The sequence below is a fragment of the Miscanthus floridulus genome, chromosome 10 (genome assembly GCF_019320115.1).
Source record: "Miscanthus floridulus cultivar M001 chromosome 10, ASM1932011v1, whole genome shotgun sequence".
In the NCBI taxonomy this organism is placed as follows: Eukaryota; Viridiplantae; Streptophyta; class Magnoliopsida; order Poales; family Poaceae; genus Miscanthus; species Miscanthus floridulus.
Window position 1 is genome coordinate 6471916 of NC_089589.1, and position 26083 is coordinate 6497998.

At 47.8% G+C, this 26083-nt stretch overlaps 1 protein-coding gene and 1 pseudogene across 1 annotated transcript in view; both read left to right on the top strand.

Annotated features, from left to right (window-relative positions):
* Positions 1–814: 814 nt before the first annotated feature.
* On the top strand, positions 815–3020 carry LOC136487912 (uncharacterized; annotated as a pseudogene).
* A 6534-nt stretch (positions 3021–9554) lies between these two features.
* LOC136487099 (uncharacterized) overlaps positions 9555–26083 on the top strand; it is a 33056-nt gene continuing 16527 nt past the window's right edge. The window contains exons 1-2 of the mRNA XM_066484232.1: positions 9555–9876; positions 10125–10311. Of these exons, the coding sequence (XP_066340329.1) occupies positions 9555–9876; positions 10125–10311 (509 nt within the window). The remainder of the gene's footprint in view (positions 9877–10124; positions 10312–26083) is intronic.

Below are 26083 nucleotides of genomic sequence, written 5' to 3' on the forward strand. Positions count from 1 at the left end.
GGCCCAAGCATCAAAACGGCCTAGCTTGCTCTGCTTTCGCGCGCGCTGTGCCTTCTCAGGCCGCAACTTGGGCCTGGGCCGGCAATGCCGCCCGCTGCGCGCGCCCGCCTAGGCCGGATGCTGGCCCGTTCGCTCTCGGCCGTTCATCGTGGATCGACGGTCGAGCGCGCTCCTCGGCGGATCAAAACCGGTGCGCGGCGTCCATCCCCGAACCCTAGGCTCATTCGACTCCCTCCCTTTCCTCTCTCAGCATAGCAGCGGTCGAGTGAAAGAGTGAGAGCGAAGAGAGGTGATGGTGCCGTCACCGGCCCCCTCGCCGGCGTGCGCGCTCCCCAGCGGGTGAGCGCGCCGCCGTCGAGCGGTCTGGGCGACGGTGCCCTGATCCCCACACGCGATGCGGTGAGAAGCTCCCAAAACCCTAGATCTGACCGGCGCCGCCGTAGGTCCCCTCGCCAGAGCGCGCGCTCCCCAGTGGGTGAGCGCGCCGCCGTCGAGCAGTCCTGTGACGGTGCCCTCGACCGGGCTTGCGCACAAGGCGGTGAGCGCGGCTCGGCTTCTCCCCGCGCGCCGACGAGGCAGCGGCGGAGCTCCTTCCCGCGCGACGACAGGAGACAACCCACACGACAGCGGTGGCAACGTGCGGCGGAAGAGTCCGGGTAGGTCCTCCAACCATGGAACGGTTGGGCTCCCCGATCAGGGCACGGATCCAAGGTCCCAATTGGCCGTTGGTGGAGATCACCTAACACATACTTGATTCATTGGATCATAGCCTTGGTCAGATTTGGTTATGCAAACTAAGATCTGACATAGCTAGATGGTGTTGGATATGGATAGGATAGTAGACAAAGAAACATTGTTGGGAAAAAAACTGAAGTATGAAGTGACTGTATAACCTTAATTGTTGGCTCAGAAAATCATAACCATGGTTAACTATGATCCTTTCAGTAATAACCATTTTCAAATAGATATGTACTGTGAACAGTTCTATCGCAATGTTTGCTTAATTTGCAAAATTGGTGCTATGACTACAAATTAATTGAAAGAAAATTCCAAGCACATGGTGCGACGATCATAACTGTTACAGTTAGTTTGGAATTTCAAACATATAGCTACATATATATATATATATATATATATAGAACAACTACTCTATAGCTGGCTACAAAATAACCTATTCTGTAGCCACCTTGAGTTACTATAATTACTATGTTAATTTATGAGATTATAGTAACTCCTTACTAAGTGGTTTACTATAACGTTATGGTAAATATCCCTATGTGTTATAGTAACCCAACTATAGTAAATATATATTGACATTATCGTAAATTAGTATATAAAATTATGGTAAATGGAGGTGGCTACAGAATAACTTATTCTGTAGCTGGCTACTGAATAGCCTCTCCCTATATATATATATATATATATATATATATATATATATAATGGTGTATTGGTCATTTTCAGGTTCAGAGTCTGATTTTTTTTTTCTGCATATCATTAGGTAGCATGGTTGGATAAACCCATTTTGCCTTTGTACAACAGAAAGCCGTGTCCTTGTAGTGTATAGTAGAATGTTTTGTGCCTGTGCAGTAAACATTTCTTCTTTGTCTCTATCATCAGGAAGCAATGTCGAGGCGACTGAGTGATGCTACAACGGAACAATCCAGTAATGACGATTCATCTGTTGATGAGAGGCCAAAGCCTCGTAAGAAGATAGAATCTACCTCAGTAAAGGCAAAAACCACAGCTCCAAAAATTATACTTCACGATCCTAAATGGACTGACGGAAGCATTCCATTGGATGCATTTCCTGATCAACTCTCAAAAATTGGAAAGGTAAGTAACTCTATTTTATTGGCTCAGTGTCCATTTAGTGTTCCTGACTTGACTTGAGTTTCTAATATAATTTCTACTGAATTTCAGGAAGCTTTTGAAAGGAGAGATTTAGCAGCAACTGCTGCAGCTAACGCCCTGCAAGAGGCATTGGTCTCTGAATTTGTAATCAGGAATATAAGGTATTTGGACACATATATTTTCCCTTTCTAAAAACAAAACCAGTGCATTTGTTTAGCAGAAAAGTGGTGCGATAATATCTTGTTTATTTCTGCCTATTGTTCAGCAGAAAAGTGGTGTGATGATATCTTGTTTTTTTCTGCCTACAGCAAGTTCTCTGAAATCTGCACTTCGTCAAAGGTCTCCAATCCATTTCCAACAGTCGATCTTTTCCTGGTTGTCTACGAGGATACTCTCAAATGGAAGACCATCTCTGAGTCTATGGTGACCAATGGGGCTGAAGAGGGATTCTTCGAGAAATCAACTAAGCATTGGGTTGGCGCTGCATTAGCCACTGATCTTGAGGTCCTCAAGCTGCTGAACGGTGCCACTGGATCCTTCTCTAGGACGAGGAGCACCAACAAGCCAAATGCATCTTCAGTGGAACCACCAAGAACAAGCCTGTCGAAGAAGCCAACACATGGAGCTTCAGCAAAAGTGCAGTCTAAGGTTGCACCAAGCTCTCCACTGAGGTCACATGGAGTAACACCGAGAGCATGAGTGAGACAGCTGAGCTTGTCAAGTCCTTGTGGCGTGAGATGCATACGTGGTTCCTGACTTTTGTGGACGAGGCACTGGATGTGGGCTTCCACCTGTTCGAAGATCAGAACGTCGCTAGCAAGGGAAAGCACAGCAGCCACATAACGATGGTCCTCTCACAGTTCAAGAAGATCAGCGACTGGTTGGACCAAGTAGGGAAGATTGCAGAGGAGGAGAGGACCAAGGAGAAGATCGAGTGCTTGAAGCGCAAGATCTATGGGTTTGTCATTAGCCACATGGGGTCTGCATTCGAGAGCTCTGTCTCGGTTTCTTCCAGGAGTTGAGGGGATGCTTCATGCTCTGAAGCTTGCTGCTCACAGTTTCTGTTCACATTGGTTCTTCAAATTGTTAAGATTTAAAGGTTACACAATCATGTAGCCTGTTGGTGCAGTTCTTTGTTTTCTTTTGGGGTGCCTAATTTATGACTTGTTTCGTCATGTGAATAAATTATCGTATTATCATTATGGATTGCCTTATGTGTGGTTTGTCAGGTATGATTATGAAGAGAGCGAGGCTATCACCATTTCTTGGTTCAGTTTGCATTTTGTTGTGAGTTTGTGACCATATGTCCATGTCAGCCGTCGTACTGAGAGCTGTAACTATGCGCAGATTGAGATGATTATGCCCTTTCAAAGCAAAAGGCATATGCAACGGTAAAGCCAATCATGCTGCTGCCTATAACTTTTTCTCTTTATGCAACGGTAAAGCAAAAGTCATCTTCTCAAATGTGTCTGGAGTAGTATCTCCAAGTCATGTTTTTCAGTTTTCACTAGGCAGTGGTTTCCTTTGGTACTCAGTCCATTGGATGGGTGTGCAGTACAACACAAAAAACAGAGATGTCTTTTCTGTAAACTAGTGATACAGCACCAGGAAAACAGCACGCCCATTTCTTGGGTTCTTCAATTTCTGAGAAATTCACCCTTCTCCTTGTTCTGCTTGATTGCTCAATGTGCATACGTGAATGTTGCTGAGTTTACTTTGAGTATGCAACTGATGTAACATTTTTGAACAAACCAACAGAAAAGAAACTCCCGGGTCCTGAATGGCATCCACTGATGGCAACACCACACAAGAACCAACCGAATTTCAAGTGTTCCATCATCAAGCCATCTGGTAGACTGACAGTTGCATTCTAATTGGACTGTAACATGAAAACGTTGAGAAACGAGCTGTACTCCTGGTTCTCAACCCCCTTCAGTCCCGGTTTTGGAACCGGGAGCACGAATCCGGGACTAAAGGGCCCCTCCTTTTGTCCCGGTTTCGCGTCCGGGACTAAAGGTTCACCTTTAGTCCCGGTTGGTAATACCAACCGGGGCTAAAGAGGCCTCCCGGCCTGGCCACGTGGGCCGGCCCTTTAGTCCCGGTTGGTATTATCAACCGGGACTAAATATTTTATTTTATTTTCTTTTTTTTGTTTCTATTTTCAATTGATGATTCGTTTTGGTTTTCGAATACGCATTCTATACGCTGCTAATAATATACATATTCTACACGTTTATAATGTTCGAACATTTTGTACAAACTAAAGTATGAAACTAACGTATATATTACATGCATATACATATATTGTACGTTATTTTATGTACATATTTTATATATATATATATTACAAATAAAGCTTGCATTGTATATTCTATCATATCCTTGGGATAACAAATTCACTCCATCCGGTTTGGCTTTCATGTTTCGTTCACGTCATTGTAGAACTCGCCGGCGGGGTTTAAGACCTGGTCATTAAGAAATCCTGATATGGTCTCTTGAATTGCTTTCAGTTGGTCACGTCGTATGACTTTTTCCTTCAACCATAGAGTCTTCAATAAAAGTTAAAGGAAAAATATTAATATATATATATATGTGTTGGTCATGTGATTACTAATTATATATATGAGCAATAAAAGAAATTGTGAATATATGAATATATTTATATAACGTACTTTGAGATTCTCTTCATGAGTTCTTTTTTAGTATGCCATGATGAACTCGCAAACATAGTATCCGCAATAGTTGTTCCCCTGTTCTTGCCTCAGAACCCACTTTTATGAGAAAAAAGATCCGGTGAATTGAAAGCATGCATGGTGTTAATTGAATTATATATATATATAAATGTAGCTAGTACTTACTTTGTGTGCGATTACATCCAGTGGCGCTTTGCAATGTTTCATGTGGTGTTCCTCAATGAAACTTTTCCAAACACTGCACCCAATAAAATAAAAAATTAATTTGGCCTTTAATAATTGTTGCAGTTAAGAGATCGGGGTATATATAGTTGCTAGAGAGACCAAATTATCCTTGGATAATATCTATCATGTCTTGGTACTCTGTTTGCTCTTTTCTTAACGAGTCTAAGATGCTCAACTGACTATTTGCCATATCGATGACCATCAATATCCAGTGATTGCTGCATATGTTTTTATACACAGATATGATCGACATTAACTAGAGTCAACATATATATATATATATATATATATATATATATGGGAGATAGCTTAGCTAGTAAGCAAATAATTGAACAAATGTCCATATGATCGACATTAATTATTTAACACTCACTTGAAGTTGTAGGGGAGGAGTATGTCCTTGTTTTGTTGGTTCACTAAGAACCTCATGAGATTTTTCTCGAGTTCAGCTTTCCATTGAGGCGGGGGATCAGGGTGTTTGAATACGACATTTGGATCAACGAAACCAACATCATTATCCTTTCTCTTTCTGAGTTCTGTCATCTCATATCTGCATATATAAAAATATAGTGTGAGGATATATAATTTATATATACATGTAGCTTTATATATATACACTTTAATAGTAGAAAATAATCACACTTACAGACAATAGCAGCTAATGAGATTTTTGTCGAGAGAGTCCAGGTGGCATAGTTGGTGTAATTCTAAAAACTCAACATATATTACGTCATTGCCACGGAAGTAATGTTGGTTTCTAACTCTGACAGAAACAAAGTTCTCTCCCCGTTCACACGCCACCATGTACCACTTGTTTAGCAGGTACATTTGCGTACCCAGTTCACCTAAGGCCTCAGGGTTGTATAGACTCTTTCCATGTTCAAATTTCTTCCAAGGATCCACTTTCAGAGCAGATAGTCCTTCAGCGAGCACTTGGGCAAGGTCCAAACCAGTATCCTCGTAAAACCGAACCAGTTCCTCAAAATCGACGTCCGGTAAGTCTAAGTTTGAACCATATTCATTACGAATGACAAGAGGGGGGACTGTGTCGACAGAATATCACCGGCAGTCCACCGAGGGGCACCCCGCGATGGTAGATTGATCGGCAGAGGAGCGTGTAATCAAGAACAAGAAGGCAACAGAGACACACGAGTTATACAGGTTCAGGCCGTCAGTATGACGTAATACCTTACTCCTGTGGTCTGTTGGTTTGTATTAGCTATCGTATGATTTGCCGTGATTTCGTAGGGGGTCCCTGCCCGCCTTATATAGTCCGGGAGGCAAGGTTACAAGACGGTTAGATCTGAGAGATAACCGGAAAGTAATAACAAATTACAAGAAACACGGGATCGTGCATATCCTATCAGGCTACGTGACATCTTTCGGATATCCTTCCCATGCCTTGCGGGAGGCGCCGAGCAGAGTCGTGCCCCGCAAGGCTCCTTCTTCGTGGGCTGGACCGCCCCTAGAGGCATAGCCCATGTGGCCTGCCGTGGGTATCCGGGGTCGTACCCCCCACAGCTAGTCCCCGAGCGCCTTGTACCCGTTGTGCAACACCGTCTCGAGCTTTTCCGAGCAGGTGCGAACCAAAACCGAGCTGTCCAAACCATGGTTCGACCACCATAACGAGTTGCTGAGCAGTTGAGAGCAACTGCCGAGCAGCGTGCAGCATCGCCGAGCAGTGTGTTCCGAGCACGGCTTGTCATAAGGGTGTAAGGAGCTCAAGTCCAAAATTGAAAATTCCTGCATGGTAAAATGAAGTGTGCCCACTTAGAGTCCGACATCGATGGTAAAGATACCTGATTTTATCTCTCAGAAGCTTGGAGTCTCTCAGAAGAAACAAACACATTCACCGCAAGGTGAAGTGTGCCCACTTAGTCCCCGAGCCTAGCAGTAGGTGACGTAGTCACGTGGTGCCAGGCTTAGAAAATAATGAATCAACCGAGCAGGTAGCCTGTCCCCGAGCGTAGCCTCGAGATGAAAAACAAAAACATTCACCGCAAGGTGAAGTGTGCCCACTTAGTCCCCGAGCCTGACAGTAGGTGACGTAGTCACGTGGTGCCAGGCTTAGAAATTAATAAATCGTCCGAGCAAATAGCCAGTCCCCGTGTTTCTGGCGTAGATATCGGATAAACAAGCCGTGGTGGAAAAATCGGAGTAATGGCTGTGCAATATCGGTTATTGAGCCTCATTAAATTGCGGAGAAATCGGAGAATAGGTGGCGGCGATAAATGAGCGGCGTGGGCTACTATTACGTAATAGCCCAAGTTGCGGCCCATTAAACCATTTTGGAGGAGTCAAAGTAGCGCTGATCGCGGGAACGGTTTCCCAAAAACCCTTAGGCGCAATGAAAACAGGAGGAAATGCTTTATAACCACGCCGCCACATACACCGCCTCCTACCTCACTCAGTTTGCCTTTCTTCCTTCATTCGCAAACCCTACGCTCCACATTCCGTACCATCGCGAGCACTCGCCTCTAACCCAATTCCAATCCGCAGAAAATGGCACCAAAAAAAGGAGCCGCAAAGCCGAAGAAAGTGGCCACCGGAGCCAGCCGCGACGAGGAGTGGGTGCCATCGAAGACGTTGGCGGCGGATCTCGATAGGATGGTGGTGGCAGGCGTTCTCCCAGACCGCCTCACTACTGGATGGCGGCCAGCTAGTGGTGAGCCCTTCCCGACACCACATACTGATGAGGTTGTAGTATTTGAGGATTATTTCTGGCGAGGATTAGGGTTTCCTGTCCACCCCTTTCTGAGGGATCTTATGGAGTTTTGGGCGATTAGCCTCTGTAATCTGCATCCCAACACCATTCTGCATGTTTCTATCTTTATCCATTTCTACGAGGCGTTTCTCGGTGTTCTTCCGCACTTCAACCTCTTCAGGCACCTGTTCTGCCTGAAGAAGAAGGGGGGTAGCGGTTCCAAGGTGGTCGGCGGTGTGTACCTGCAACTCAGAGATGGGATGGCCAGCGAATATATCAGCGTACCGCTAAATACCTCCCTTAAAGGTTGGAATGCTAGATGGTTCTATATCAAACAAAGTCACCCAATGATTCGATGCGACATCCATCACATCCCGGTTAATCATATTAACTGGTCGGAGAGACCCAACAATGCTGAGATGGAGCAGGTAATGGAACTGCTGGACTTGATTAAGGGCGTTGAGCTTAGGGGTGAACTGGTGGCGGCTAGCTTCATAGTGCGTCACGTTCAGCCCTGCAAAGAAAGGGCCCACCCGGCATTTGACTATAAAGGTGACAACGACGGTACCCGGGAAAACACAGACCGTCTGACGAAGAAGGAAGTGATAGACCATGCCATGGATCTATTTACTTCGAATGTCTCATTCAGTAGGCCAAAAGGAACGAAGGCTTTCAACTACACCAATCCACCTCCTCAGGTAACCATTTTGCTTCGCGTCTATCAGGCATTAATTGCCGAGCATAGGACTGACTAACTTATGAAAAGATCCATTCGTAGGATAGGGCAATATACTTTTCAAACATGCCGAGAGCCAATTGGCCGAAAGGGGTGGACATTCGGCGGCCGCTACAGCCCGAAGAGGAAGAGCCAAGCTCCTCGTCGGATAGTCCATCCCCGGTATCGGAGAAGATTCGCGGGAAAAGGCCGGCAGTAGACGTGCCGGTCCAAAAGAGGAGGAAAAATGCAAGCTCTCATGCACACAAAGCAGGTGGCATCTCTCTTGGTGAAGACCGAATAGTTCGACAACAAAGAACCGCTGTGCTGGAGTGGTCGGATGATGACGAAGACCAGTCAGTGCTTCCGCCGAGCACGAAGGAGGCATCGGCGGACGCTGAAGCTCTCAAGCAGCAAGCAAGGGAAAGTTATGTTCAGGCAATGACGGAAATCCCGGCGACGCAAACTTCTGGAGTCCCCGAGCAACAAGAGGGGATAACCGCAGAACCACGCACAGAAGGTGGGGTCCCCGGGCGCCGAGAAGAGCAGCAGCCTGCTGTAGAGGCGTAGGGGTCCTCCCATCGAGCTGACCAGGCAGCCACGCCCGGGGGATCAAGCAGGCATCGCCGATTCAAGAAAATCAGTCGAAAGACGAAACTGTAAGTATGTTTGCCTTGGAGTAATAATATTGTTCCTTGATTTTTCTTGGTTACTGACAAGCCGACATTACGTAGAGCAACGCCGAGGCCCGTGACCTCAGAAGAAAAAATGACAACTGCTCCCGGCCAGGAGTCCCCGAGTGCTTGACGAACAGAGGACGGGCTAGCCACTGCTGCCGGCATTCCTGGCGATGGTGAATTGTTGGCGCACACGACAGGCACGTCGGCGACCGCGACTGAGACTACAACTAAAAAAGTCAATGCTTTGGTAGCGGAAACTACAGCTGTTGATGCGCCGGAGGCTATGGATGCAACTCCGCCAACGGCCGAGGAGCAAACGTCGTCACCCGTGGGGATGCCGGGAGTGGTCGGCGCAGCTGGCCGACCACGGAGTCCCCAGTGGTGCCTCAAGCGACGGCGGAAGAGGACGAGGTTGTGGAGATCGAGCGTGCCGCACCTAAACCCCAGTCCGTCCGAATTCTCCGAAAATGCGGGGAAGAGGTAGTAGTTGTTGAGGAGGAAGACACCACCAGGGAAATAAAGAGGTTGAAAACCGCCGTTGCTGGAGTAATGACTCAGATCGAGGTTAGTACCTTACCTGGAACACTGATATATGTTGTTGGAGATCAAGGTTTATCTTTTGTCATGTTAATCCGCAGGGGATAGCTCGAACAGCGGATCAACGGCACCAACTGATGAAGAGGATGGAGCCCCTCGCTGACAAGAACAAGATACTCCGGGAAGCGTTAAGTCTTTCGGAGAAGAGTATTCAGAGGGCCCAGCGCGAGCGGGACCTTGTGGAGTCGAACTCGCGGGACCTTGAACATCAGAAGGAGGTTCTGTCCGAGCGACTAACGGCTGCATCCGAGCAGCTGAAGAAGACGTCCGAACAACTGGCGACTGTATCCGAGGAACTAAAAAATATGTCCGAGCAGTTGGGTAAGAAAAACGGAGAACTAAAAAATAAAACCGAGCAGCTCGACCTGAAGTGCCAGCAGTTCGAGGATGTATCCAAGCTGAAATCCGGTATCCCTTTTCACATAATGTACTTTGCAGTAGTTGGCCGTTCGTTTTTTTTTCAACCCGTTGATTTTGCAGAGCAAGATGCAGAACTCAACCGACTTCGCCAAACCGTCGAGCAAATCCAACAAGAGAAAACGAAAGAGTCGGAGCGAGCAGTTAAACTGGCCAAAGAATTAAAAGGTAGGTACCCCCTGATCGGAAGTGATGTCGTAATACTTTGTTGTCGTGACGAACCGTTGTAATTCTTGTAGATTACCGACATAAAACCAAGGCACAGTTCGATGTGCTGGTGCAGGAAGCCAAAGTCCAGAAGGACAACTTCAACACTATAACTGCCGCCATAAAACCAGTGCTCGACTGCGTCGACGTTGAACCGGCGCCCTGTCCTGATGGTAGGCAGCAAGGGCCAAACACCATCGTTCAGAGATGCAAGGCAGCGTGGGAGAACTTCAAAAACTTCAACCGCGATGCCGTTTTGACCGCCGCTACTCATGCCCTTGTAGTGGTTCGGTCCCATTATCCATCTATCGACATCCAGTCGATAGGTGGTGGGTTCGCCGATGGGCTGAGCGACGCGCAAACCCAGCAGCTGGAGGATGACGTTGAGGATGTAGCAAAAACTCTTGTCGACGATATAGACCTGTTTGGCGAAACAGAAACTGTTGGTGAAGCTTAAGAAGCTGCCCGAATGTTATCGTCTGTAACACTTGATTAACCTGGCGATGAAAAAACGTTGTATTTACTTCCCGATGTAGTTATGCATAAGTAGTGTTTGATCAGTTAGTTTTCACTAATCTTGACGCCTTAACTAGCCGTAATCCGTAACGCGTAGCGCGGAGCTCATGCATATGTTGGGAAAACAAGCGTTATCACAAGACCATAGCATACCGTCCAATACGCAGAGCACAGAGCTCATTGCACGTTTGGTGGGATGTTGAGCCCTTGGTGTCCTCCGGAGTTTTCATGGCAAAAGAACATGCTGTTCAGCAGCCAAATTGACTAACTTGGTGAGAAAAATAGTTCAATTGGCGTCCGAGCAGTTAGTTCATGCCTGAAATCTAGGCCTTGACTAGCCTGTAGTCCTTAATGTCGAGCGCAGAGACCCTGACACGTGTAGGATGAACAGGCATGACCAAGGAACCGCAGCCGACCAACCGTAATGTAGAGCGCGGAGCCCCTAAGCGCGCGTAGGATGTAGTCGGAGACTGGGTCTTCTACATAGAAAACAGAAGGAAAAAACGTGTGCTGCTCGAAGGTTGGCGAGCTATGTTTTGAAATTTGGAGCGGAGAATCATCGTCGTTTTTGGTAGGAAAACCTGTGTGATCCGGAGAAAACATAGTAGGCGATTTATGGAGAAATTGTACACGGCGAATTGGAGAAATCGTGTTCGGCGATTTTTGGAGTTAACGTGTTCGACGAGTTGGAGAGATCGTGCTCGGCGATTTGGAGAAATCATGCTCGGCGATTTGGAGAGATCATGCTCGGCGATTTGGAGAAATCGTGCTTGGCGATTTGGAGAAATCATGCTCGGTGATTTGGGTACATCGTGCTCGACGATTTGGAGAAATCGTCCTCGGCGATTTGGAGAAATCGTGCTCGGCAATTTGGAGAAATCGTGCTCGGTGATTTGGGGAAATCGTGCTCGGTGATTTGGGGAAATCGTGCTCGGCGATTTGGGGAAATCGTGCTCGGTGATTTGGAGAAATCGTGCTCGGTGATTTGGGCGTACTTGGCGAGCGTATTGGAGGCCGTCACGGAGTGGCGTATAGCCCGCTAACGGTAAGTGAAGCTTATGATGAAGGAGAAAATGGAGAGAAATTATGGAGACCAGAACTTTATTAATATTAAAGTAAAGAATACATACATATATTATTTCAGGGGTAGAAACGTATAAGGTGCTCTATGTGCCAGGAGTTGGGAACATCGAGTCCATCTAAGTCGCATAAGCGATAAGACCCTGGTCGAGTAACACCTTTTACGACGTAAGGGCCCTCCCAGGGCGAAGACAGCTTGTGAAGCCCTTCGGTTTTTTGTTTTCGACGTAAGACGAGGTCGCCGATCGCGAACGAATGACCTTTGACGTTTCGGTTGTAATACCTCCGTAGACCTTCGTGGTACTTAGCTGTGCAAATGCAAGTAATCAAATGTTCTTCCTCAGCCCGATCAATGTCTTCTGTCCGAACGGCTGCGGCCTGCTCTTCATCATAATTTTCAACTCTAGGTGCTCGGAATGCAATATCCGCTGGGAGTATGGCCTCTGAGCCGTAGACCATAAAATATGGAGATACGCCGGTACTACGACTAACTTGAGTGCGTAGTCCCCAGACCACAGCTGGTAGTTCTTTGAGCCATCTGCCCGGATGCTTTTCTTCTTTTTGATAGAGCCTTTTTTTGAGGGCGTCGAGGATCATACCGTTAGCCCGCTCGACCTGACCGTTAGCTCTAGGATGAGCAACGGAAGCGTATTTAACAGAGATGCACCTGTCTTCGCAGAAGTCCCAAAAATGATGGCCGGTAAAAGTTGTCCCGAGGTTGGTGATGATGTTGTTCGGGAGACCGAATCTGTGTACAATGTCTTCAAAGAGCTCGCCTACTTTCTTAGCAGTAGCTGCGACGAGTGGTTTGTACTCGATCCACTTGGAGAACTTATCAATGGCGATGTACACATACCGGAAACCTCCTGGCGCTGGTTTGAAAGGCCCGATCATATCCAGTCCCCAGCATGCGAATGGCCAGGAAGCTGGAATGGTCTGTAATTCTTGTGCCGGCACATGTATTTGCTTGGCGAAAAATTGACACCCCTCACATCGTTGAACGAGATCTTCTGCATCGGTAATAGCCGTGGGCCAGTAAAAACCTACCCGGAAAGCTTTGCCGACCAGTGTTCTTGAAGCCGCGTGATTGCCACAGGAACTGGAGTGAATTTTGGAAAGTAGCTTCACACCGTCGTCTTGGAAGATGCACTTTTGCAGTATTCCTTCCTTGGCACTTTTCCTCATCAGGCTACCGTCTACTAGCACATAATGCTTACTTCGGCGAATTAGTCGTTCGGATTCGATTTTGTCGGCGGGTGTTTCATCGCTGGAGAGGTATTTGATGAACTGTTCCCTCCAATCGGTGATCGGCGAAGGTACCGCGAGTACCAACTGCTCGGCTGGGGGTACTTCTACAACTTCCTTATCCTCTTTTATAGATGGTGCCAGGAGGTCTTGGACGAAAACTCCTGGCAGAGCCGCGGCTCGAGAAGATCCTATCTTTGATAGCTGGTCGGCTGGCTGGTTTTGATCCCGTAGCACGTGGTGGTACTCGATACCGTAGAATTTCCCTTCAATTTTTCTAATTTCGGCGCAGTATGCGTCCATTTTTTCACTGGAACAGGACCAATCCTTATTGAGTTGGTTGATAACCAGTGCGGAATCCCCATATACCATGAGGCGTTTGACGCCGAGCTCGATGGCTATACGGAGACCATGGAGACATGCTTCGTACTCCGCGGCGTTGTTGGAGGATGGAAAATGTATGCGGAGAACATATCGGAGTTTGTCCTTTGTCGGCGTGATGAATAGAATGCCCGCACCAGCACCATTGATGTTAAGGGTGCCGTCGAAGTACATCACCCAGTGCTCGGGGCAAGTGGCGTCAATTGGTTCTTGGATCTCAGTTCACTCGGCGATGAAATCAGCAAGCGCCTGTGACTTAACTGTTGGTCTGCTTCTGAAATCAATGGAGTAAGTGCCGAGCTCCATGGCCCACTTGATGATACGGCCATTGGCCTCCTTATTGCGGAGAATGTCCCCCAGAGGGAACTCTGTGACCACGGCGATCTTGTAGTATTCGAAGTAATGTCGGAGCTTGCGTGAGGTAATCAAAATTGCATATAACAGCTTTTGCACCTAAGGATAACGAGTTTTGGGCTCATTAAGTACCTCGCTGATGAAATAGACCGGACGTTGCACCTTGTAGGCGTGTCTGGCTTCCTCGCGTTCAACGACAATAGCCGTACTGACAACACGAGAGGTGGTGACGATGTAAACCAGTAGAGTTTCATCTGGTCGTGGTGCTGTCATGATTGGAGGTTTTGTTAGAAACAACTTGAGCTGCTCGAAAGCTATATCTGCCTCCTCTGTCCAAGAAAAAGGCTCGGAGGCCTTGAGGAGCTTGAAGAAAGGTAGCCCTTTTTCACCTAGACGCGAGATAAAACGGCTAAGCGCAGCCATGCAACCCGTAAGCTTCTGTATATCTTTGACACACGTCGGCCGTTTCATGTTGGTGATAGCGGAGACCTTGTCAGTGTTTGGTTCGATGCCCCGAGCGCTGACGATGTAGCCGAGCAGAATACCGGATGGAACTCCAAAGATGCACTTTGAAGGGTTCAGCTTCCATCTGCATTTGCTTAGGTTGGAGAAAGTTTCTTCAAGGTTGGTGATAAGATTGTCGGCGGTTCTAGTCTTGACGACCACATCATCGATGTAGGCTTCGATGTTGCGGCCGATCTATTGGTCAAGGCACGTCTGGATAGCCCTTTGGTAGGTCGCGCCGGCGTTCTTTAGTCCGAAGGACATAGTGGTGTAGCAATATGCGCCGAAAGGCGTGATGAACGACGTTTTGACCTGGTCTTCCTCCTTGAGGGAGATCTAATGGTAGCCTGAGTAACAGTCAAGAAAGGAGAGCAACTCGCAGCTGGCGGTGGAGTCTACAACCTCGTCTATCCGAGGCAGGCCGAAGGGGTCTTTAGGGCAGTGTTTGTTAAGATCAGTATAATCAACACACATTCTCCATTCTTTATTCTTTTTCTTAACAAGAACAGGATTAGCTAACCAATCTAGATGATACACTTCTTTTATAAATCCGGCAGCTAAGAGCCATTTTATTTCTACCCTAATAGCCTCCTTTTTATCCGGCGCAAATCGGCGAAGTTTCTGCTTGATCGGTTTAGCGGTCGGCGAGACATTCAAGGAGTGCTCAATCTTCTCCCGTGGTACCCCCGGCATGTCTGCAGGTTTCCAAGCAAACACATCGGCGTTGGCACGTAGGAAGGAGACGAGCACATTTTCCTATTTGGGGTCAAGGTGAGCCCCAATTCTCACCGTCTTGGAAGGGTCGTCGAGGCCGAGGCCAATCTCCTTGACTTCCTTGGACTTGGTGGAGGCACGGGGAGGCTCTGGGATCTCCATGTCGTCAGCAGATGCCGTCTTGGCTTCGGCGACCACACTAGCCATCTGGATGGAGAGGTCGGTGGCTTCGGCGAGGGCGAGACTTTCTGTCTTGCAGGCGTAGGCGACGGAGAGGTTGGCCCGCAAAGATAGGACTCCTGTAGGCGAAGGCATCTTCAACACCAAATACGCGTAGTGCGGAATGGCCATGAACTTGGTCAGAGCCAGACGCCCTAGTATGGCATGGTAGGCGGTGTCGAAGTCGGCGACATAAAAGTTGATATGCTCCACTCGGTAGTTGGTTGCCGTGCCGAACTATACTTGTAGGGTAATTTCCCCAAGTGGTCTGGATGCCCTGCCAGGTACCACACCCCAGAAGGAGGAGTCTAAGGGCGTGAGGTCTGTTGTCCTGAGGTCGAGCTCCCTTAGGGCCCCGGTGAAGAGTAGATTCAAAGCGCTCCCACCGTCGACGAGGACTTTTCTGAAGAGCACCTTCTGGACAGTCGCGTCAAGGACGAGGGGAAAACGCCCTGTGTAGGGTATGTCCGCCCACTGGTCGGCCCTGCTGAAGGTGATGGAGATTTCGGACCACGGGCGATAGCTGGGGTTGGCGGTTGTTTCTTCTGAAACGACGGCGAGCACTCGTTGGGCGGCGAGCTTCCGTTCCCTTCTGCTCTCGTTGGAGGCGAAACCCCCGAAGATGGTGGTGACCACCTTGTCGTGGTCCTGGAAGGCATTATTATTGTCCCCAGGTGGTCGGCGTCCTCCGTTCCCACCATTGTCGTCGTTGTACTTTTTCTCCTGGAACTCCTTAGCCAAACCAAGGCAATCTTTCATCTTGTGTTTGGCGTTCTTGTGCAGGGGGCACGGACCGTCGAGGATCTTCTTGTACTGCTCATCGTAGTTACGCTTTGCGCGCGGCTCATTGACGTTGGCGACAAAGTGATCTGGTCGGCGGCGGCGATTCTGACCAGGTTTGAATCCGTCTGGCCGATCACGTCTGCTGTCCCGATGGAAACTACGATCGTCGTAGCGGCGATCGTTATACTATCGGTTGTCGTTGCGGTCATCGTGGCGGTGAACGTTGTGCTATCGGTCATCGTGGCGGCGAGGCGGGCGATTAGTGCCCGTATCTTCGTTAAAACGCACCTCCGCTTCCTCGGCGTCGGCGTACTGGTTGGCGGTTGTGATCATCTCGCCGATGCCGGTAGGTGGCTTTCTGTTGAACTTAGAATGGAGTTCTCGGTGATGAAGTCCTCGGACGAAGGCGGTGATGACTTCGGCCTCCGTGATGTTGGGAATAGAATTCCTCATCTCGGAGAAGCGTCTGATGTAGCTGCGGAGTAGTTCAGACGGCTTTTGGTTGATGCAGTTGAGATCGTGCTTGGTGCCCGGCCGCCTGCATGTGGCCATGTAGTTGTCGGTGAAGACTCTCTTCAGATCTTCCCAAGAGCCGATGGAGTCCGGGGCGAGGCTTGTGAACCAGCTCATGGTGGCTGGCGTGAGCATGATAGGGAGATAGTTTGCCATGACGTTGGTGTCTCCTCCGGTGGTGCGGACGGCGGTGGCGTAAGCCTGCAGCCACTGAGTTGGGTTCATCCTTCCTTCGTAGAGCTCGACTCCGGTGATTTTGAAACCACGGGGCCACTGGAGCGTTCAGAGTGCCTTGGTGAACGCAGGGGGGCCTTCCGGGCTATCGGGGCCGACATCGGTAGTATTGCCGGCGACGATCGGCTCCAGAGCTGAGTCCGGGTTGCCGTACTCTTGCTCGTACTCCTGGCGACGTCGTACTTCATCTTCATGGCGCCCGAAACGTCGTTGATCGATACACCATCGTGCATCCCGAAGGTTACTGAGGTGCACTCGGGCGGCCTGTTCGACCTCTTGGTTGTGCTGGCGATGATGCTCGGCGTGGTGGCCTCCAACTCCCCCCTAGGGAGGTAATGACTGGTCGGCGAAGCGGCTTTGACTGGGGCGGCAATTAGATCTAGGATCGGCTGATCGGCGGATCACGCTTGTGGAGCATGAAGGTCTCTGAACTTCTCGGATCTCGTTAACTTGACAGTGTGCCGCTTTAAGCATAGCGGCGACCTTGGCGAGTTCAAACGTCTGCGGGAGGTGAGCAAGTTCGTTGGCAGCCACGGCCAGATTGGCGCTCGGAGTCTTGAAAACGTTGTGGCCATCAACGTGGAGGAATTCCTCATTGAGGTTGCGATGGAGGGGCCTTCCTTGTGAATCGAACTGGTTATCACGAGCGGCCTCAGCCATCGCAATGGCGCATTCGTTATCACGCCGTTGCGTGCGGTCGGCGTTCTTGTTTTCATGGGCGGCGCGTTCCTCATCTGTTTCGCCGTTCCGAGGGGGGCTGTCGATACTGACGTTGAAGATTGCGCCACCCTGGAAAGGCAGGAGAGGAGGTTGCTTGGTGAAGGTCTCGGCGAGGGGCTCGGTGGATCCTTGACACTCAGAGTCTGGATTTTCCTCAAGGATAGTTTGGAGGGATGCTCCGAGACCCCGGCTGGCATGCAGCATGTTGACGGTTGGTGGAAGCTGGTCGGTGAGCCGGTCGGCGAATTTGCCCCTTAGGGCGTCCTGATATGTACCTGCGGTGTTGGCGAGCCCGAAGGGCAGGGCGGCGAGCCCTGGAGTTTGCCGAGCATTAAACATCGACAGATCAGGATCGGAGGGTGCTCGGTGCTAAACAAGGGTGTCCAGAGCCGACTCAGCGATGGAGAGGCAATCGGCGAGTTTCAGGCCGACCCGATCGATAGATTCGATCAGATCGTCATTGTTGACATGCCTCCTCTGGTAGCAAGGAAGCGAGCGGCGAGTGGCTGATGGAGTCAACCCTGGAAGTGGTTCCGAGATTGGATCTACGGTTGCGGGTGAGAGGGTGGTCGGCGTAGAATGGATCTGCACCGGCTCAAGAAGCTCTCCAACTCCGTCGGCGTTGATGACCCACGTGATGGATCCGACCGTGAAGACTTGGCCGGGCTGCGGGAGGGACGAAGAGCCTGCGGAAAAAACCATCTTGTTCAACAAGGAAACAGCACGCACACCCCTACCTGGCGCGCCAACTGTCGACAGAATATCGTCGGTAGTCCATCGAGGGGCACCCCGCGATGGTAGATTGATCGGTAGAGGAGCGTGTAATCAAGAACAAGAATGCAACAGAGACACACGAGTTATACAGGTTCAGGCCGTTAGTATGACGTAATACCTTACTCCTGTGGTCTGTTGGTTTGTATTAGCTATCGTATGATTTGCTGTGATTTCGTAGGGGGTCCCTGCCCGCCTTATATAGTCCGGGAGGCAAGGTTACAAGACGGTTAGATCTGAGAGATAACCGGAAAGTAATAACAGATTACAAGAAACACGGGATCGTGCATATCCTATCAGGCTACGTGACATCTTTCGGATATCCTTCCCATGCCTTGCGAGAGGCGCCGAGCAGAGTCGTGCCCCACAAGGCTCCTTCTTCGTGGGCTGGACCGCCCCTGGAGGCGTTGCCCATGTGGCCTGCCGTGGGTATCCGGGGTCGTACCCCCCACAGACTGATTGTTACGATTGTTGTCCGAGTTGTGCAACACCTTTCCCTGCTCTAGTCTTTTTCTACGCCGCCTCAAATGACTTGGTGAGAGAGCGGTCGTAGTCCGATTTTGGCCGGGTCTTTTGAGATTCCCGCTTTTTCTGGTCCACCTTCTTTCTTAGAAGATCTGGAGCTAGGTAGAAGTACGGTTTCTCCGGGTTCTCCCTCGCTTCTCGTTGCTTTCTTACTTTTTCGAAGAAACTTTTCACATCTTTTTGTACTGCATCCTTTAATTCTTTTTCACTTTTCTCGTAAGACAGTTTTTGGGGAATAACTGGATTAGAGGAGGCTTTCTTCTTTGCCGGCTGGTGGGCCAACGGCTTCGTTTGCGGGGCGGACCTCTTAGGAGCTGGCTGCTTCTTGATCATCAAGGGAGGCGGGGCAGCCGTTGGAGACCTTGTTGGAGGCGTTGGAGACCTCCTTGGAGGTGGCGGCGATGGCGGCGTTGCATAATCATTGCCCGGAGCACTATGATGATCTGGAGATTGAATAATTGAACTTAGGTTGGCGGAGGCCCTGCTGTGTGACTATAAAAAAGAATAATTAGGTATAAGAAATTGTTATTATTAATCATGCATGTCAATAGAAAATTTGTGAAAAAATTGTTTCGTTCACTTTTGTCCGCACCTATTGTCTGGCAGTTGAGGAAGCGGCGGTGGACTAGAGATCCCGGGAATAATGATGTAGCGCTTACGCCATAGTATGACTGTCTTCTCTGGTTCTCCTAGAGTCTTCTCCCCATCACCTCCTGGAATGTCAAGAGCCAGATCACTAAAACCTTTGTTAACTCTATCCACTGAGACGCTAACATATCCAGGTGGTATTATTGCCCCATGGATTCTTGGTGTCTTGGTAGGATCTGGAGGAGAAAAAACACCGAGAGCCACCATGGTTGTGGCATTCTCTTTTGGAATATGTAGCTCACATGATGTAAACGGTGCAGTGATGTCATCCACGGGGAAACGTAGCATTGCATCATCTTGATTTGGCAACTCCGTGGAAGCGCAGCTGCTTTTCAACTGATCAGGGGGGCTAATATTAATGTTAATTCCTGGATCTGATGCCTGCCTTTGGGCACTCATTGCTATTTGCACTTGCTTTATGATTTCGTCCTTTTTTCTAGCTTGCATGTCTTTTTCGCGCTCCTATGCTTGAAGCAACGCCTCCCGTGACTCACGAACCAATTCCTCCTACCTGCTGATCCGCGCTGCATCCTCATCCTTCCTTCTCTGCCGGCTTTTGTAGGTATCTCTGTCGTCAGGAAAACCATGCTCCCAAAAAATGTTCTGTCCTAAACCTCTCGTTCGGCCACTGTGTTCAGCGGTCCCGAGGGCATACGTCAGTTCATCCTTGTCTCTTTTGGGCCTGAACGCACCAATAGCTTTAGCTTGTAGAGCATAAGAAAATCTTTGTGTTGCTCTTTCGAGTTTTGGGCCATGAACCAGCTTCCCCGTCTCTAGGTCCAGTCTTCCCCCATGAGCGAAAAACCAATTCTTCACGCGTTTGGGCCAATTGAGTGATTTTGGTGTGATGCCCTTGGCAAGAATGTCCGCTTCCATTTTTTCCCACTTGGGAATGGCAGTCGCGTAGCCACCTGATCCCATGCCATGGTGGTATACCTTCTGTCGGGCATTCTCTTGGTTCCTTCTCACCCGTTCCTCACCCTCTTCCGATGTCTTGTACTGTACAAAATCATTCCAGTAGGGCCTCAACTTCGCGAGCAGGCCACTAGTATTGAAATTGCGCGTTAGGTTCTTCTTGACGTATTTCGTGTATAGGAATTTCTTCCAAGTCTAAAATTGTGTGGCCATCTTCTTTATAGCCCACGTTCGAACTAATTCCTTCAATTCATCATCGTTGATAGCATCATAATCATCCGCTTGCAACGTGAAATGTTGAAGGATATCATTCCAAATTAAATTCTTATCAAGATCAGAGACAAAACTAACATAAGGCTCGTTGATCTTTTGCTTCCATTCACGGGCACCGATCGGAAGTCTGTCCCTTACAAGGCATCCATAGTGTTGCACGAATTTCCTTGCATGTGGACCAAGTGGTTCGCCTGTCTCGATATTGAATTCCGATATTATGTAGCGCCCCTCCAATGGCTTTTTTCGGGCCTCGAATATTTTTGCTTTTCGCCGTTGTGGTCGTCGATCCAGAGGGCTACGTATAAAAAAGAATAAATAAATATCATGTGTACACATAATAGATGATAGATATTCAAATATATATATATATATAATATTCAAATATATATATAAATATATATACCTTGCCAGTATTTTCTTGCACAATATTTTCTTGGTTATCTTCAAGAGCCAGGTATTGACTCCCATCATCTACATCATGCTGGTCACCATCGACAAATTAAGTGTCGGTGTTGATAATATCCATCATTTCTTCATCCATGTTGTCTCTCGGGGCGGCCATAAATCTGTTTGAGGAGATGAAGGATGTTTGTTACACCTACTAGTCCTTGCCAGGGGGAACAGCTCTCAAACCATTAAAAGTTGCTAGACCTTCTCCTTCTAACGAGTAATAAGACATAGCAATCTACACCTACGAAGCCTAGGCCACGGTAGCGCTACTGGTAAACCAAGTTGTACTGCTACCTTCTCCCGGGGAACCGGATCTTTCCAAAAAGAAAATGCCAACCGCTCCTAACCATGAAGCCTATTGGTAAAAAAAATTAATAATATAAGATTGAGATTTCAAACCGCTTGATAACTTTCTAGCACTGCACTGCACTACACACTTACCTGTGAACGAATACAGGATGCTATCTTTTTTATTAACATTTAATAATATCATATTGAATAGTTTGGCCGCTAAACGAATCTCCAATGAAATAAATTTCAACCATATAATTCTAAATCTTGTCAAGCACTACAACTTTGGTAACGGGCATATCTCCATACAAGATTGTTTGGAACTTTTGAAAGTTTGATTCTCAAAATCTGTAAGATTATTTGATACTCTAAACATTGTCAACTCAAAAACTTATCAAACATAAAAGAAAAGTACTATGTATTTTGCACAGAAAATCCGTACTCGTTGACCTTGCTTACGTGATCATCTCGGCGGGCATTTCTCCACCAGACAGCACCGTCTTGCCACGGAAGAGCTCCGATTCTACGAGGAAGGGAATACGGTCTTCCACGACCGTTCCCGCTCTCCCTCGTAGAATCAAAGCTCCTCCTTGACGTCCGTTACCGCTCGGCAGAGAACATGCTAGCCGAGATGAACACGGTCCGTAAGTTCACTAGTATGTATTTTCTACAATTTTCTAACTAGCCCGTGCTCCATTGAGCTCGATGACTCAGCGCAAAATCGCATTACAAGATTGCCGGCACAAGGGCTCGGCACACGCATCCATCCGATTACAAAAGGTTGGAGCAATTAATCCATCATAAACGGATTATATATGGTGGCGGCGGTGGCTCACATCAAAGGTGTCAAACGCGAGGTCTAGCTCCTGCAGCCAAAAAAACATGTTAGAGACTTAGACTTTACTAAAAAACAGTAATAATCTATTTCATGCTACTCTGAATCTTGATAATATATATTAATTGCTCCCTCATGCATGTTTTTGTATTGACCAGCAGATGGGTTAGATCTGAAATAGAATGGATCATATTCCATATGAAATGGATATAGTAACATCATATCTAAAGATCTGAGCTGACCGGTTGGTTAACCCAATCCAATCCATAATGCATACCGAGGTAATTAAAACAGCTAGCAATGCAAGTATTCTGTTATCTTTTTTCTCTGTTCAACTTTCAACTTCATATATATGTACACTTTATTTGCATGGACTGCAACTGCATTTTTATGGCCATTTTTTCTTCTTGATCTTTCTCTCGCCGCATGCATCAAAGGCACAGAACACAAGTCGATGGCTTGGTTTGCGACAGGGGAGTGACGCATATACGTGTTCGTTGGATGCAGGTTATCAAGGCAGACAGAATCTGCGAAGCTGTCGAACGAATTATCTCGAAGAACTTAAGGAGGAGTACAACGACGCTACCAGTACTGCTAGAAGCACCAGCAGCAGCGTCCGGCACAATGTCATCTACTTTGATGGCTGGGATGGGCTGGGGGCGGGCCAGACACAAGCATAAATATCAGTATGAATTCATGCCCTCAGTCGCCCACATTCTAGCACCAAGGAGCCTAACATATAAACAGAAGTATGCACCAATTGCAAAGGCTACTAGCTAGCACCAAATCGAAGCGATACATTCATTGAGCAACGGCACTGAACGAGTTGGCCATACAGCAGCAAGAGAGTGCAGAGGAAGAGGGAGACCGGGACTAACCTGGAGAAGACGTGCCGTAATAGAGATGTTGTGGCCTCCTGCGGATCTTGGAGAAGACTGCGTCTCGCGGATCTAACACAAGAACGAGGGCTTCAAAGTTCAAACATAGCACGGAGAGGAGGATGAAGAAGAGGATGAATTGGAGGAGATAGACACCTCGAAGAACCTTGAACCGCTTGGGGGCAAGGTGGGCCGGGGACGAGGACGACGCGAGGCGTGCACTGGCCAGCCGGAGAAGAAGCGCGCGTGCGCGTGGGGCCGGTGACAGCGTGCGCGTGTGACGAGGCGAGGCTAGGGTGGTCGCCTGGGGGCGGCGGCGCTGCCGGATCGGATCGATCTGGTGGAGAGAAGATGAGGCGACAGAGAAGAAGGCTTGGCGGCTACTGGATCCGGTTGGAGAAGAAGGCGGCGGAGACAGAGAGGAAGAGAACTAAGGGAGAAGGGCGTGGTTTATAAAGGGGGGCCTGTAGTCCCGGGTGATGGTTAGAACCGGGACTAAAGGTTCTTTAGTCCCGGGTCATGGTTAGAACCGGGACTAAAGGTCTGACCTTTAGTCCCGGGTGTATCCACGGCCCGGGAGTAAAGGGGATTTTGTCGGGCCGCGAAAACGCAGCCCATCTTTAGTAGTCCCGGGTGATGATTAGAACCGGGACTAAAGGCCTGACCTTTAGTCCCGGGTGGTTGGTCCACCCGGGAGTAAAGGTGCGCTGCAGTTTGGCTTCGCGCCAGTTTGTAGAAGTTTTTCCTTTTTTATATATTTCTTTTATATAAATATGCAGAGAGTTGTTAATTGCCTAGTAAATAAAATATTAGCAAAAAATTACAAAAAGAATTCCAGGACCTAGTTTTGCATTATTGTACATAAGAAAAATCTTTAACCTAAACTCTTTTGTTTTACCGTATAAATATTTAACATAGTGTAAATAATAATCATAATTTTTACCATGCAAAAATGTACTACTTAATTAAAATCAATAAAACTATTGCTTTTCGACAGGAAATTAGTTTTCACATCTTATTGACATTGATCATTTGTTTTTTCATCACACATTCTCCACAGGAAATCCACCGTCAAGCAGAAAATTCATTTAAATCGTAGAAAATATGAATACACGACATAAATATGAATACACTATATATATCAAGCGGGCACAGTAGTGAACTTCTTCTTAACGTATATCCCTTAGTTATGATCGCGCCGTAACCATGGAGTGTCCTCATCATTTAGCTGGATGCTTGGGTCTTTGTTCACTGTGAAGGGTGGAATTCGGTTATCCTTTTCATAATCTTCTGATATGTCTGACTTGTCTTCAATTCCGACGACGTTTCTTTTCCCTGAAACAACTATGTGGCGCTTTGGCTCATTGATTGGGTCATTGTTGTTTTTCCCTCTCTTCGGTTTTGTAGACATGTCCTTGACATAGAACACCTGATTCACATCCTTGGCAAGGACGAACGGTTCGTCTTTGTACCCAATATTGTTGAGGTCCATGGTTGTCATTCCATACTGGTTGTCGACTGCTACCCCACCTCCAGTCGCCTTTACCCATTGGCACTTGAACAAAGGTACCTTAAAAGTAGGTGCATAGTTTAGTTCCCATATCTCCTCTATGCGGCCATAATATGTTTGCTTATTTCCATTAGGGTCAGTGGCATCTATGCGGACACCACTGTTTTGGTTGATGCTCCTTTTATCTTGGGCTACTGTGTAAAATGTATTCCCATTTATCTCGTACCCTTTGTATGTGAGGATATGCCACGATGGCTGCCTAGTCAACAAATACAGTTGCTCATCAATACTCTCATCACCCTGACATTCTTTTCGCAACCAGTCGTTGAAAGTTTCCATGTGCTAATGCGTAATCCAAGCTTCAGACTTCGCTGGAAACTCGGATCGAAGCAACTCTTTATGTGTCTCGATATACGGATCCACCAAGGAGGAGTTTTGTAGAACTGTGTAGTGTGCTTTATTAAAATAATTGTCCTACATACCAATATATGTTTTCTTCCCTAGTGTCCCCTTTCCACTTAGTCTCCCCTCGTGTCGTGATTTAGGAACACCAATCGGGTCAAGGTCGGGAATAAAGTCAACACAAAACTCAATGACCTCCTCTGTTCCATAGCCCTTGGCGATGCTTCCTTCTGGCCAAGCACGGTTGTGAACATATTTCTTTAGGACTCCCATGAACCTCTTAAAGGGGAACATGTTGTGCAGGAACACAGGACCGAGAATGCTAATCTCCTTGACCAGGTGAACTAGGAGGTGTGTCATGATATTAAAGAAGGAAGGAGGGAACACCAACTCAAAGCTGACAAGACATTGAACCACATCATTCTGTAGTTTAGCTAGATCCATTGGATCGATTGCCTTATGAGAAATTGCATTGAGGAATGCACATAGCTTCACGGTGGCTAGACGTACATTTGGAGGTAGAATTTCTCTTAATGCAACTGGAAGCAATTGCGTCATGAGCACGTGGCAGTCATGGGACTTTAAGTTTAGGAATTTCTTCTCTGGCACATTTATTATACCCTTTATATTCGAGGAGAATCCAGATGGTACCTTGATGCTTGCTAGGCATTCAAACATGCTTTCCTTCTCTTCTTTGCTAAGAATGTAGCTGGTAGGACTTAAGTAAAGGCGTCCATCATCTGTCTTCTCTGGATGTAGGTTGTCTCGTTCTTTCAAACATCGCAGGTCCTGTCGTGCTTCAAGTGTGTCCTTAGGCTTCCCATACACACCCATAAGCCTAGCAGGTTCACACAAAGATTCTTCGTCAGGTGCATCACGTCGATCGCGCTACGGACCTCTAGGGCTTGCCAATAGGGTAGCTCCCAAAATATGGACTTCTTCTTCCACATGGGTGCGTGACCGTCGGCGTCATTCGGAATAGGTTCGCTGCCATGTGACTTTCCAAATACTACTTTCACATCCTTGACCATATTGAGTATATCCTCACTAGTTCGGTTGCTCGGCTTGGTCTGGTGGTCTACCTTACCTTTAAAATGCTTGCCTTTCTTTCTTAGGGGGTGATTCGCAGGAAGAAATCGACGATGGCCAAGGTACACGGCCTTTCGACATTTTTTCAAGAATATACCTTTAATGTCATTGAAACAGTGCGTGCATGCATTATATCCCTTG